The 12,701-nt window shown below is 39.6% G+C and overlaps 1 protein-coding gene across 4 annotated transcripts in view; it reads left to right on the forward strand.

The window, feature by feature from the left end:
* Positions 1-3,546: 3,546 nt before the first annotated feature.
* The window catches only part of evla (Enah/Vasp-like a), a 43,136-nt gene continuing 33,981 nt past the window's right edge, over positions 3,547-12,701 (forward strand). For 3 of the 4 annotated variants that reach the window (XM_053633793.1, XM_053633791.1, XM_053633794.1), the window contains exon 1: positions 3,547-3,976. In XM_053633793.1, the coding sequence (XP_053489768.1) occupies positions 3,972-3,976 (5 nt within the window). In that variant the 5' untranslated portion in view covers positions 3,547-3,971. The remainder of the gene's footprint in view (positions 3,977-12,701) is intronic. The other variant, XM_053633790.1, reaches the window with a different exon arrangement.

A 12,701-nucleotide genomic window follows, 5' to 3' on the forward strand; every position in this document is an offset into this window, starting at 1 on the left:
TGGTGAAGAAGTATTGTCAATATAGGGACAATTAAACCTATTCTTTGATCAAAACATACCTTAGACAATGAAAAGACATTAAATAGACGTATTTGTGATGTCTAAATTTCAATCAGATTTAATGTTTTTATTTATTTTCTTGTTTGTTTATTTATTTGTAAAGATATAGAAATATTGACTAACATAATTGTACTCAAGATGTCAAACTTACTAAGGACCAAAAAAAGACATACAGGTGGTGGTCAAAATAACAGAAACCTGCAACAATATATTAATAGCAAGAACCTTAAGTGTAGGGCCAGCCTTTGCTTCCAGAATAGCTTTAATCCTTCTTGGAATGCTGTTGCACAAATCCTATATGGTTTGTTGCGGATGTTAGACTGTCCTTTAAGAGAAAAAATCTTCCAGTACTGTAAAGGATGAAGGTGGTGGATATCGGCTTTGCAGACTGAGCTCCAGAACTTCCCATTAGATTCAATTATGTTTAAATCTGGTGATTGTGGAGGCCATAGAAGAAGCTTGACATCATCCTGGTGCTCATCAACCTTTAAATATTTACAACAGTACATCATCAGGAAAGAGTGTTTGCACCATATGGTGCACCTGGACCTGGAAAATGGCCTCATATTTGTTGGCCGCTATACAACTATGAAAAACATTCACTGGACCTAATGATTTCCATGACATGGCTGCCCATACCATTATGGATCTCCCACTGTACCTAAAAGTTGGCAACAGACATTGTGTGCTAAAAACATCTTTTGGCTTCCTCCAACATACATCGATCCAGATATAATGAAACATGATTATTTTTATTTATTTATTTATTTTTAACTAATCTGACTGCAGCTGTTGTGCTTACACCAAGTTATGTATCTTTGCACACTGACCATTGATACAACATTTATCTTTGTGAAGCTCATGACATACAGTTTTTATTAAGAGGTGTTCATTCAATTCTGTGGTTAACCTTACGGTTATACTTTTTGGGCACTTAGCAACTCTGTAATGTGTCCGTCTGTTCTTGTCAGTGACCACTCTTTGCTGATGGTATTTCTCCAGTTTTGTCATGCTGCCATGACTTTTGATTTTGTCCTAGTTTTTGTAACTGATGCATCTGCTATTCAGGTATCCACTATTTGGCATCTTTGGAACTGTTTGTTGTTTATTGTGATATTTTGAATCTCACATACCAAAATGCCAGTTGTCAGACCTCTTCTGTAGCTGAGCTACATGCTGTTAGTTGGAAATCAGTCTAATACAGTGGGGGAAATAGGTATTGAATACATTTTTTCATTAAATATATTTCCAATGAGGCTATTCACATGAAATTTTCAGCAGACTTTGGTATTAAATCATGAAACCATACATATAAAGAAATAAAAACATTAAAGTACATAAATGAAGTTATATGTAATAAAGCAGAATGACACACAAAAAAAGTATTGAACATGCAAATTGAAATTGATTTAATACTTAGTAGAGAAACCTTTGTTTGTAATGACAGCTTCAAAACGCTTCCTGTATGAAGAAATTAATTGGCCGCAGTATTCAGGTTGGATTTTGGTCCATTCTTCAAAACATATTGTCTTTAAATCTTGCTCAATTGGATTCAAGTCAGGTGATTGACTGGGCCATTCTAACACCTTGATTTTTTTTTCTCTGAAACCAGTTGAGAGTTTGCTTTGCTGTATGATTTGGATTGTTGTCCTGCTGGAACGTCCACCCATGTCTCATCTTCATCATCCTGGTGGATGGCAGCAGATTCTTCTCAAGAATCTCCCGGTAAAGGGCTCCAAATGCCTTTTCTTTAGTAATGGAGTCTTGCAGGGAGAGCGTGAGCAGTGGAGTGCATTGCCTATTGTTTTCTCTGTGACAATGGCACCTAGTGCCTCCAAAGTGTTTTCTGCAGCTCTTTCCAAGTGGTCCTTGGCTCTTGGGCTACTCTTCTGACTATTCTTCTGACTCCCTGGTCAGAAATCTTGCGAGGAGCTCCTGTGTGTGGCCTGTTGATGATGAAGTGATGTTGCTTCTACTTGCGGATAATAGTCTCCATGGTGCTTACTGAAAGATTCATAAGTTTTGATATATGTCTGTATCTGATTCCATCAATATGTTTCACAACAATAAGGTTCTGAAGGTCTTGGGAGAGCTCTTTGCTTTTACCCATCATGAGATGTTTCTTGTGTGACACCTTGCTAACAAAAAACCTTTTTAAATACCATCAATATCAATTTACTAAGCCAGTTGATATAATTTAGCACAGATCGGTGGTATAATTACTTACAGATTTCAGGTGGTTCCTTGCCTTAACTTGCCTTGGAGAACTGCTTTTTCTTAGCGTGTACTTTTTTCCTGTGTCATTCCACTTTATTACACATAACTTTATTTATGGACTTTAACGTTGTGAATTCTTTATATTTGCGGATTTCTTGATTTTATCCTGATGTCTGGTGAAAATTTTATGTGAATAACCTCATTGGAAATATATTTACCAAAAAAAATGTTGTCACAATCAATACTTATTTCCCCCACTGAATAACTCATCTGTTACATCTGTATGTGTAATATTTCATGCACTATTCCTGTTATTTTGTCCAACTATACAGAAGGCCCCCTGCATAGTTATAGGCTATATAAAGGTGGACTGATAATAACATCTTTTTATGGGCCAGTTTAAATCGGGACATGGATATCTCTGCTCAGTTCTCACTGAGTATTTTTAGAGGTCTGAGTGCCAACCCTGCTAAAAATCCAGCATAGTCCGACCAGTTACCATCTACCATCACACAGGTCACAACTGGTGTTGAATAAATAGGAAGTATTATGACAATAGTAAGGAAATTAGAAAATCTGAAACTTGTATTGTACAGGAAATTCAATTTAGTCAAGTATTAAGTAAGCTGGAAAATAACTTGTGATGTACCAGCTTGGCCTGTGTTTTGGCAGCTGGTGGTTGGTCAGTCCAAGCTGAAATTTTTCAAAAGGGAGCGCCTTTATTATTATTTATGTAGATATTTTTAGGGGAAAAGTCAACAGAAGCTGCCCCTACAAACCAACTAGCTATAGCTGAAGGGGATTATTACAGTTATTCATCCGTATAACTATTTATGATTGTTGGCAGAGTGGCCCAGCGACTTATTAATTCGAGCACGTACTAAAATATGAATCCACACTACAGCATTACAGTACTGCTTAATAATATTGATAGTCCAACAAAGAGGGCACCGCCTACTCACCGCGTGACGTCCCGTCAAACTGTCGCGCATGCGCATTGCCGCAGTCAGAGAAGCTCAGTTGGATTATGCTGGCTGACTCGGTTTAAAGAAAAAAAAAAGAATGAAAGAAAAGAAAAAAGGAAACGTGGAGAGTTGCTGTAATAAAAATAAACGCAGTTATCCATGTCTTTATGTGAAGAAGTTAACCCAGGCGACAGACAGAATAACCGCCACACCTTCTAACACAGACGTTGCAGTATCTCGTAGTTGACACTAGGGGGCAGTGTCTTACGGTCAATATTCAGACTCGCTCCCTTTAACCCGGCTGGCCCAAATTCAGCAGGGAGTTAAAACGGCATCTCCGGAGCGCTTTAGCCACACGATTCATTACTGACGATGTTATGGGCGCGACCGTTGTCTGAACATGGAATATGTTTTAGATGTATATATTGAGAAATTGCGATATAATGCAGACGCTGCTGACTTGGCTGAGCTGTTGAGAGGGCTGCATCGCCCATCACTGACGGAGCGCTGCTGTTATCACCTCGCCTGAGAACCATTCGTATTTTTTTTAAAAACAAACAAACAAACAAACAAACAAACAAAAATCTCAACGCTTTCATCTTATACGACTGAACTGCACGTCTGACTTTGGCTTGTACGCGGTCAAATGCGCCGGTGATTCTGCGGGGACAGACATTGCATTGCATTTACCTCCTTATTGTCTAAAAGCTCGTGGAAAACGGCGTTAAAATGAGGTAAGCGATCCTTTGGCGTATTTGTTGACAACCTGTGCAGCAAATCAGAGCGACATGGAGGCTGACATTAGAAACGTGAATGAAAAGACAGATGAGATTTCATGCAATCTGCTTTTATATCCGTGTCTCATCTAACTGCAGCTGTCTGATGCACAGAGGGCCTGTGAAATCGGCAAATCACCTGTCCTCCTGTTGTGCTGACAGAAATCAGGGTGTGTTTTATATTTCATTCAACGCCCGAAGATCATCATCCTTTATTATGATCCATATTACAGGCTATGCATTCAGTGCTCGGGGAATATGAGCCACCATATATGGTCATGTGTATACAGAACGGTTTGATTATCGCAGTATTATTGGGGGAAATTGTAGGCTATACAGTGCAAATAAACATCCGCGCATCAGATCATCTACTGTCTAATAGGAGCGTGAGTGTGTACTAAATAATAATTTTAAAAAAAAAATTGATGTAATTGTAGTGACTGTCAGACGACGCGATGAGTCTTGATGACGTCACAATTGGGATGTTGAGCACAGGTGCTGAATTCTTAAGAGAAGGCGCGCGCACACGTTCAGGATGTCAGGACGTCTAGCAACAAACTAGTTTGGAAATTGTTCATTATAGTGGTGAGTGACATCCAATGATGATGAAGACGTCTTTCCTTTCGTTATGTTTCACTGCTGGAGTTGAGTTCCATTGCATTTTATTTATATAGAGCTTTTAACTATAGACTTTGTCACAAAACAGCTTCATAGACCACTAGATGTAGATTTAGATCCACTGGCCACAATGCTGATAGCGGCAAGGAAATTAGGAAGAAACGTTGCAAGGAACCAGGCTCATCTTTTGGTTGACTTATGACCGAAAGTGGAATTATAACAATCAAGAATTGTATGCTGTAAAGTCGAACAGTACTGAGTATGTTGAAAGGTTGTTCAGTTAGAGCATCAGTGTCTTTATGATTACAGCAGGCGCTTTTAGCTACTAAATCCGGGTTCACACTGTACGATTTTGGCCAAGGTTTGGTCGTCTGAGACAAATTTTTGAGAATCCTAAAAGATTCCTATAATCCTAGGCTAAAATCTGTAGTCTTTGGTCGCGGTCCCCGACAGCCGATTAACGGCCGTTGCGATCAAATTGTTCCTCCAATGAAATTCTGGCAGTGGCAGAAGATTTGAGGCACAGTCCTGTAGTGTGGCTTCTCCTCCTCCATACGGGTCTTCTTGTGTGCGTTCGTTTTTTGCGTCTTGACTGTCGTATAGTCTGACATTAATGACAACCGAGATCCGACAGTGTGACGTAGCTTACAGCAGGGATTATATTCGTACAGTCTGACAAGCAACAGTCGCAAAGGACTATTACAAATCGCACAGTGTGCACCCGGCTTTAGTCTATAGTCAGTCCTTCCAGGATTCCTTGATTTTGAGATCGCAGAAATAAACACAAAATCAAGAAAACTTCCCAGCATTCGGAGGAGCGTGCAATTTTTCTAAATTACCGTAGATTTGGGCCGAGACGCGTCATGTAACATCATCACAACACGCATTCAGCCAAAGCTCTTTTCAAACACGAGTACACCTAAAAGGTCTCATTTACCAACAAACATCACTGCAAAAGACCGTGCAAAACAATTTCATGCAATTGCAATTTTGCCAATTTGAGTAGATTTCTGGAAAAAAAAAAAAAAAGGACACAAAAAAACTCCAGAAGTTTCATCGCAAATTTAGAAAAAAGCCTCAATACTTGAAATCCTATATGGACTATAGAGTAACCAAGTGAAATTGCTCACTGAAGAATGGGTGAGTCTTGGACATAAACTGTTCTGGTAAGTGCAGCAGAGTGAGCAGTAGTACGTCACACTTAAAATTCACCTTGCTATGTTCAAGAGGAGAGAATAAGAGGAGAGAATAAAACATGTAAGGTAAGGTAGCTGTGGATCTGGAGCTTAATCTAGGAACAGTGGGTACAATGTGGGAATATACCCTAAATGGGACTCCAGTCCATCTCAGGCCACCACACACTCTCATTCATACACATTCATACACTCATTTCTACCTAGTGGTAATTTAGAGTGCCAATCCAACTATGGGTGTGTTTTTGAGAGGAAACTGGAGGAAATCCAAATGAAACCCACATAGACATGGGAAGAACTCACTTGAGCTCGGGATCGAACTGGGGACCCTGAAGCTGTGAGGGGGCAATTTTATCTGCTGTGCCGCAAGAGTGATTTTATTTGTGAAAAAAAAAAAAAAATTCTGAATACAAGCTCTAACACCAATTCTTTACATTCATTTGACATTTTTATGAGGCATAATTATAATTCAAGCAAATATGAACCATGATGAACTATCACCATTGATAGGATTGAACTCAATCTTCTGGTCACCATCACAGAACCTTTACTGCAGAATTAGTAATGCAGTCTTAGTGTAAACTATTTATTAGTTTATTATAATTCATTTAGTTGTTTAACCCCAAATCCTCAACACTCGTAAGTTTGCCTCAAGCGGTTCCTTTCTCTTCTTTATAGACTTTCTCTTTTAATTGTTGCCAAAAGGAAGTCTCAAATAGCTCTCCATTCCAGCAGACCTCCTCTCGAGTGAAAAAAACTCAAACAGTTGGCGGCAAGAATTTACGCAACCCACAGCTCTCTTGTGTATATATATCTTCGTAATGTGGGTTATTTTTAGGTTTTGAAGTTGTCCTTCATCATGGTAAGATGAATCTGCATTCTTTCCCCCTGTCCAGCATATGCGCATAGTGGGAATATGAAAATGTTCAGAAGGGCTATTTTCGTGGATTGACTGTGAGAGCGTTTGCTTGAGTGACTCATGGAGGCCCTGTGCATGTGTCTGTGTGTAGTCTGTTCATGTGTGTGTGGTGATATTTTCAGATCACTGGATCTGGATGTCACAGGTGTAGTGAAGTGTCTCTTGAGGCAGAACAATCATTAGAGGCTATGTCTCCAAAGCCTTTATCACATGCTTGTAAACATGTGCAAAAGTGATCACGTAGTTATCAGTGACTTTAGTCATGTCTTTAGTCATGTTATTCTCCCCTTGTTTTTATATATGCTGTTGATGCTGATCTTGGAATTACATGTCAACACATTACCATACATGCTTAAAAGTAATCAAGCAATTCAAAACCACAATCATGACCATTTAGGCAGATTTGCACTAAGCCTGAAAACATTTACCATCATAATCTTTCTCCTTAGAAAATGTAGCTAATTGGACATCCTTTCAGTTTTTGGGCCTGTCATTTTTACTGAAGACATCTACTTCCTGTTAAGATTGTCTTTGCTGATTCCTCATTTGCTTGCTTAAATCCTCTTAAATATTTGAGCTCACCCAGCTTATAGTTCATTTTGGTAGATCTGAAGTATCCAGCTGGCTGTTTATACAGATGTAATGATTGCAAAGCTATGGGATGGGAAACATATTCAGATAGAATGGATAGTCTTTGTTCTTAGAAACATACGTCATTGCTTCAAACAGTGGCCCTTGACGTTGCAAATTCCAGACAGCACAACGTTGACGGCACAGTTTGTATCTCAACAACATCACAACAACCTTTTTGATCATTGGAAAGTCAGCACAATGTTGTTTTTATGATGTGTTACTTTCAGCCATCCTTCAGTCTAGTGCGTGAGTAAAATCCTATCCGTGCTGTAAGACAGCACACCCTCTTGGTGATCATTTATTTTGATTTCCATACTAGCACTGTGATAAGCAGATTCAGCTTGCGTTCACTACATGCAAGTTTCTTCCTGTGATTAAGCTACATAACTTACAATTAATGACTGACAGTGACAAAATAAATATTCAAATTTTTCTGAATCTACAGGGTGTCCTAAAAGTTTCCATACATAGGGGACTATTTTTGCCAGCACCACGTCGGTTGTGCCTTTGTCAGTGGATGTTCGTGGACGTCCACTTCTTGGTTGGTCCGCAACACTTCCAGTCTTTTTGAATTTGTTAATAAGCTTGGTAAGAGTGTCATGTGTGATGTGCTCGCCTGTGATGTTTCCTGTTAAAGTTCATCACAACCTTACGATGAGAATGATTTCAATACGTTCTTCTTTTGTCAAAGGCATTCTTAAAGGCTAGCTACTTGTGTTATCTGTGTGTTTTTCCTTACTATATTACCTACCCAACAGAGTTTTAAGACCGACGGTATTCTTAATCTGTGACCTAGTGAACCAGTATCAGGATGTATTTATTGATGGAGACTTCAAAGCATTTCTGTAAGTTGGTATGGATAAGGGCGTCTGCCAAATGCCATAAATGTAAATGTAAATGTACCTGAAAAAATATATATAATATAAACAAAGTATGAAAAGTTTTGGAAGACATTTTGCTGAAATGTGTGAATTTCCCCTATGTATGGAGACTTTTGGGACACCCTATATATGAGGCCGAATATTAATAATGTACATTTACAGTGGTCCAAAACATTATTCTAGCAAGCGAGTTGCATGTGACGTTGTCGAGATGTAATTTGGGCACTTTGTGATGATGTTGGATGTGTGTGTTATCTGGGGTACAGTCTTTAAAAATAAATTTTAGATCGTAAGACATGTGTAAGACTGAGTGCCACCAAAAACACAACATTGTTTTTCAGTTAAGCAATCTTGTGTGCAGTCTATTGATTCCAGAAATCTCTGCTTGTGGGCTTTACTGTGTGTGTGTGTGTGTGTGTGTGTGTGTGTGTGTGTTTGTGTGTGCATGCTTGCAGTAGTTAGAAGGATCATGTGGTTGTTCAGCATAAGCAATATTCCAGCCTCCTCCTCCACCCGTCATTCCTGTGGACAGAAATGATTGTCAGAAGGAGAAGACTACTGGTTTGTAGCTGTCACCTACTCTTCTTCTTTCTCTTCATTTCTCTTTGCATACTATTGCTCTCCTGTGCAAGGTCTCCTGGCTGACCACTTTAGCAGCTCCTTATATTTAATTCTTCTTTTCAGCTACACTAAACCACACACACAATCACTCAGTAAGTGTGGTAGCCAGGCATGCTGATTTTTCTTGCCAGCTGTTCTTCCAGAAGAATGAGCTGATTAGTTTTCTCACACTGAGCCATAACAGAAACAGAACTCTCACGTTCATGTGAGCTTTAAAGGCATGAACATGCAGGGTTTTTTTGGGGTTTTTTTTGAAGCAACAACAACTCTGCAGTGGATAGAAGCCAACAAACAGCTGTCAAATAATAGCTTTCATTACTGCATGTGCCTCCCAGATTTTCCTGCTGTCTCATTATCTGTGAAGCATGACATATATAGAACACAAATTGTATGGTATAAACACACACATGCAATGAAGGTCCATGTGAATAGGAAAATGTTTTGAGACTTTCAAAAGAGAAGAGCTGCTAGGCAGAAAAATAGAGACAGCACTAACTTGGGAACCTTTTCAGGAAGTGTAAGTATGTTGTTGGAAAGGACAGATTTGGGAAAGTTTCCATAAGCATCCATTCCAAGCATCCAGAGTCAAGACTGTCTCTACTTCTTTCTGGGTTCCTATTTAAAGGTGCGTTGAGTAGAATTTTCTCTTTGATGTTTATGCTGGAAAGAGTTTTTTTTTTTTTTTTACTCATTCAACCTATCGCTATGTTCACAATAGCAAGCAACAGGCAGCTGTAATTTTAGCGACAGCAACAAGCAACATTTGCAAATTAGGTATGATGAGTGACAAATACAGTGACAAATCCAAACGAGTGGCTTGAATGATTCATTGGGCCAATCATATGGCAGGTGTGGTGTGACGCTTTTTCAGTTATACACTCACAACTTTAATTTCTACATTTACATTTATTCACTTAGCAGACGCTTTTATCGAAAGCGACTTACAAATGACTTACATTCAGTTAGTTCCCATTTTATGGGGGAAAAAAAATTGCTAAAAACATATAACCATGATTTCATTTTATCACAAAGAAAAATAAAACTTGGAAGGCAGAGAATGTTGGTGCCTCTTCTTGCTTTGCTAATCTGCCAACAAAGCTAGTATGAAGCCTAGCATGTAATACGAAAATCAAAAGAATTTTGTTTACACTGATTTAATGCATTATTTAATTTGTATTTAACTACTTATCACACGTGACAAGCACTTGCTAATGTGAATGTAGGGACAATGCTTCCAGATGACAGTGAGCAGGTTATCCACATTAGTTTGGTAGCTAGCTACCTTTCCATCGTCTCATTCTACTTTGCTAGTTAAGTCAAAGTTACAAATATATGAAATACAGACATGCTGATTTGTTTATGCAAGAATGGGTCAGACAGCCTAGAAAGAGTGAGTTTTGGAGTTTACATTTATACACACATGGAACATATTACAGTCAAGTACTGCATGTCTCATAATGTTAGTTATTACTCTGACAAAATACTGATATTGTGGTGGGGGGTGGGGGGGCACAGTGGTTTAGCCTTTAGCATGCTTGTCTCGCATCTTCCGAGGTGGAAATGCCTCCCTGTGTGCTTGCCATGTGCTTCGGGGGTGTCCTCCGGGTACTCTGGTTTCCTCCCCGAGTCCAAAGACATGTGTTGTACGCTAATTGGCATTTCCAAATTGTCTGTAGTGTGTGGGTGTGTGAGATTGTGCCCTGCAATAGGTTGGCACCCCGTCCAGGGAGTCCCCCAGCTTGTGCCCCGAGTTCCCTGGGATAGGCTCCAGGCTCCTCATGACTCTGTGTAGGATAAGTGGTACAGAAAATGGATGGATGGAAAATACTGATATGCCAAATTGCTTACTTCATTTTAAAAACTTTTGAACTTTATCTTCCATAGCTGCTTTATCTTGGTCAAGGGTATGGTAAATCCAGAGCTAATTCTGGGAACACCAGGCACAAAGTGGCAGAATACCCTAGATGGGATGCCAGGCCATTGCAGGGCACCACACACACACACACACACACACACACACACAGGGAGTTGGGAGGAAACCGAAGAACCCAGGGAAAACAAGAACAATAGGAAAACATGCTAAACTTGGGCCTTGGACCCAGTGCTACTTTAGGCATCTGCATAGTCCATTTTGACACACCAAGTGACTTGCTATGGTTTCTGATCCAAGCCATAATATTAACTTAATGATTGCATTACCTGGCCAGGAGAAATGGCGCCTGCCTACATTAGGCTTTGCAGTCAGCAGATTTTTCCTTTTTGTTTTATCATGTTCCTCAGATAATACCAATTTATATGTAATAGTCAGTAAGGAATATTGATCAGTGCACTTTAAAGTGTGTAGGGAGATGTACTGTAACTTAGTGGTAGTGTGTGTGCTTTGCATTGTATACCGTACTAGTGATTATTCAAACACTGTTTTATTATGGCTTTGTCTGCACTTTTAGTGGAAACGTCTGCAGCACCTATAGCACTGTTGGTGCTCATTTCTGTTGAACACATGTTTGTCAGACTGACATCTCTTAACAAGATGCATTAGTTGTACTGTTAATGGTAATCTACACGTTTCAAGGAAAGAGTAGGCAAGGAAAACAATGTTTTCAAAACACTGCTGCTGTGACAGTCCGTGACCTTGAGAAGCTTTGCTGAATCTCCACTTACTTTGAGTAATATCTCTTCGTTCCCATCAACTTGTCTCCGATGGCTGTTCAGGTAACATGCTTTTTGCAAGCAGAGACCTTAGGCTGTATGTATGAAGATTTGTGAATGAGCGACTAACAGCTGTTATTCTCTCTAGCCTCAGTGGGGAAGGAGATTGCCATGTGTCCACTTTCATCGTCACTATGGAAACCACTTCCTAGCTCACCTCCTGCACTGCACACTCTCATTACAGAGCCGCTTAACACTGGGGCTTTTGGAAGTGGGGGAGGGGGAGGGGGAGGGGGGAGGTAGGGGTTGGTGATGGGGGACTGTTAAATGTTCTGTAACAGCAATTGTGTCTGTATCATTACTCTGGGTCTGTGGGGGAGTTAGGAACATTAGGACCAGGAGCTATACATTTGGAGATTATGTCATAATTGCTTATATTATGTGACTGGGGTGAGTAGTTTGGTGTGTTTTTAAATTTGTGACTTCGTAATGAGATCTGAGCCCAGAGCAAGAGATGTTCACGAGCGTTTTGTAAAAAACAAAACAAAAATCCTATAGATTTTTTTTTTTTTTTTTTTTACAGGAAATTACTGACAATTAAGGTGCCAATAGGCTGCTATAAAAATTACAAGCTGCCGCTGTAAAACTGTTTGTTTTACAGTTCAGGAAAACTACAAAAATGCTGTAAAATACAGTTCAGCAAAGAGTCACTGTACTCTTAGCATCAATTCAGTTATTAGTGTAAATGCACTGTACCGAGTTTATCGAGTCACATCAGTCCAGTGAACAACACCATGAAATACATTTCCATCAGACATTTCTTCAATGTCATGAATTGCCGGAGGGAGCTTTGGACTTCAGTTCCCAGCAGCCTCTGCACCTCTGCATCACAGACACATGACCACCTGCACCTGATTCTTATTCCTGGTAACGAGCACCTGTGTGTGTATATAATCACTGACTACGTTTACATGGACAGCAGTAATGTAATTATTGACCTTAGTCTGAATAAGACAATATTGTGATTAAAATGTTTACATGAGTCACTTTTAGACGATTCCTTTCATGTTCCTGTTGCACATGTTATAGAACATAGATCGATTAACGGAACACGGCATTACGTCCCCACAGCACGCCGTCCGACGTTACCTCCAGAATTTCACATCAAC

The sequence above is a fragment of the Ictalurus furcatus genome, chromosome 9, assembly GCF_023375685.1.
Source record: "Ictalurus furcatus strain D&B chromosome 9, Billie_1.0, whole genome shotgun sequence".
Lineage (NCBI taxonomy): Eukaryota > Metazoa > Chordata > Actinopteri > Siluriformes > Ictaluridae > Ictalurus > Ictalurus furcatus.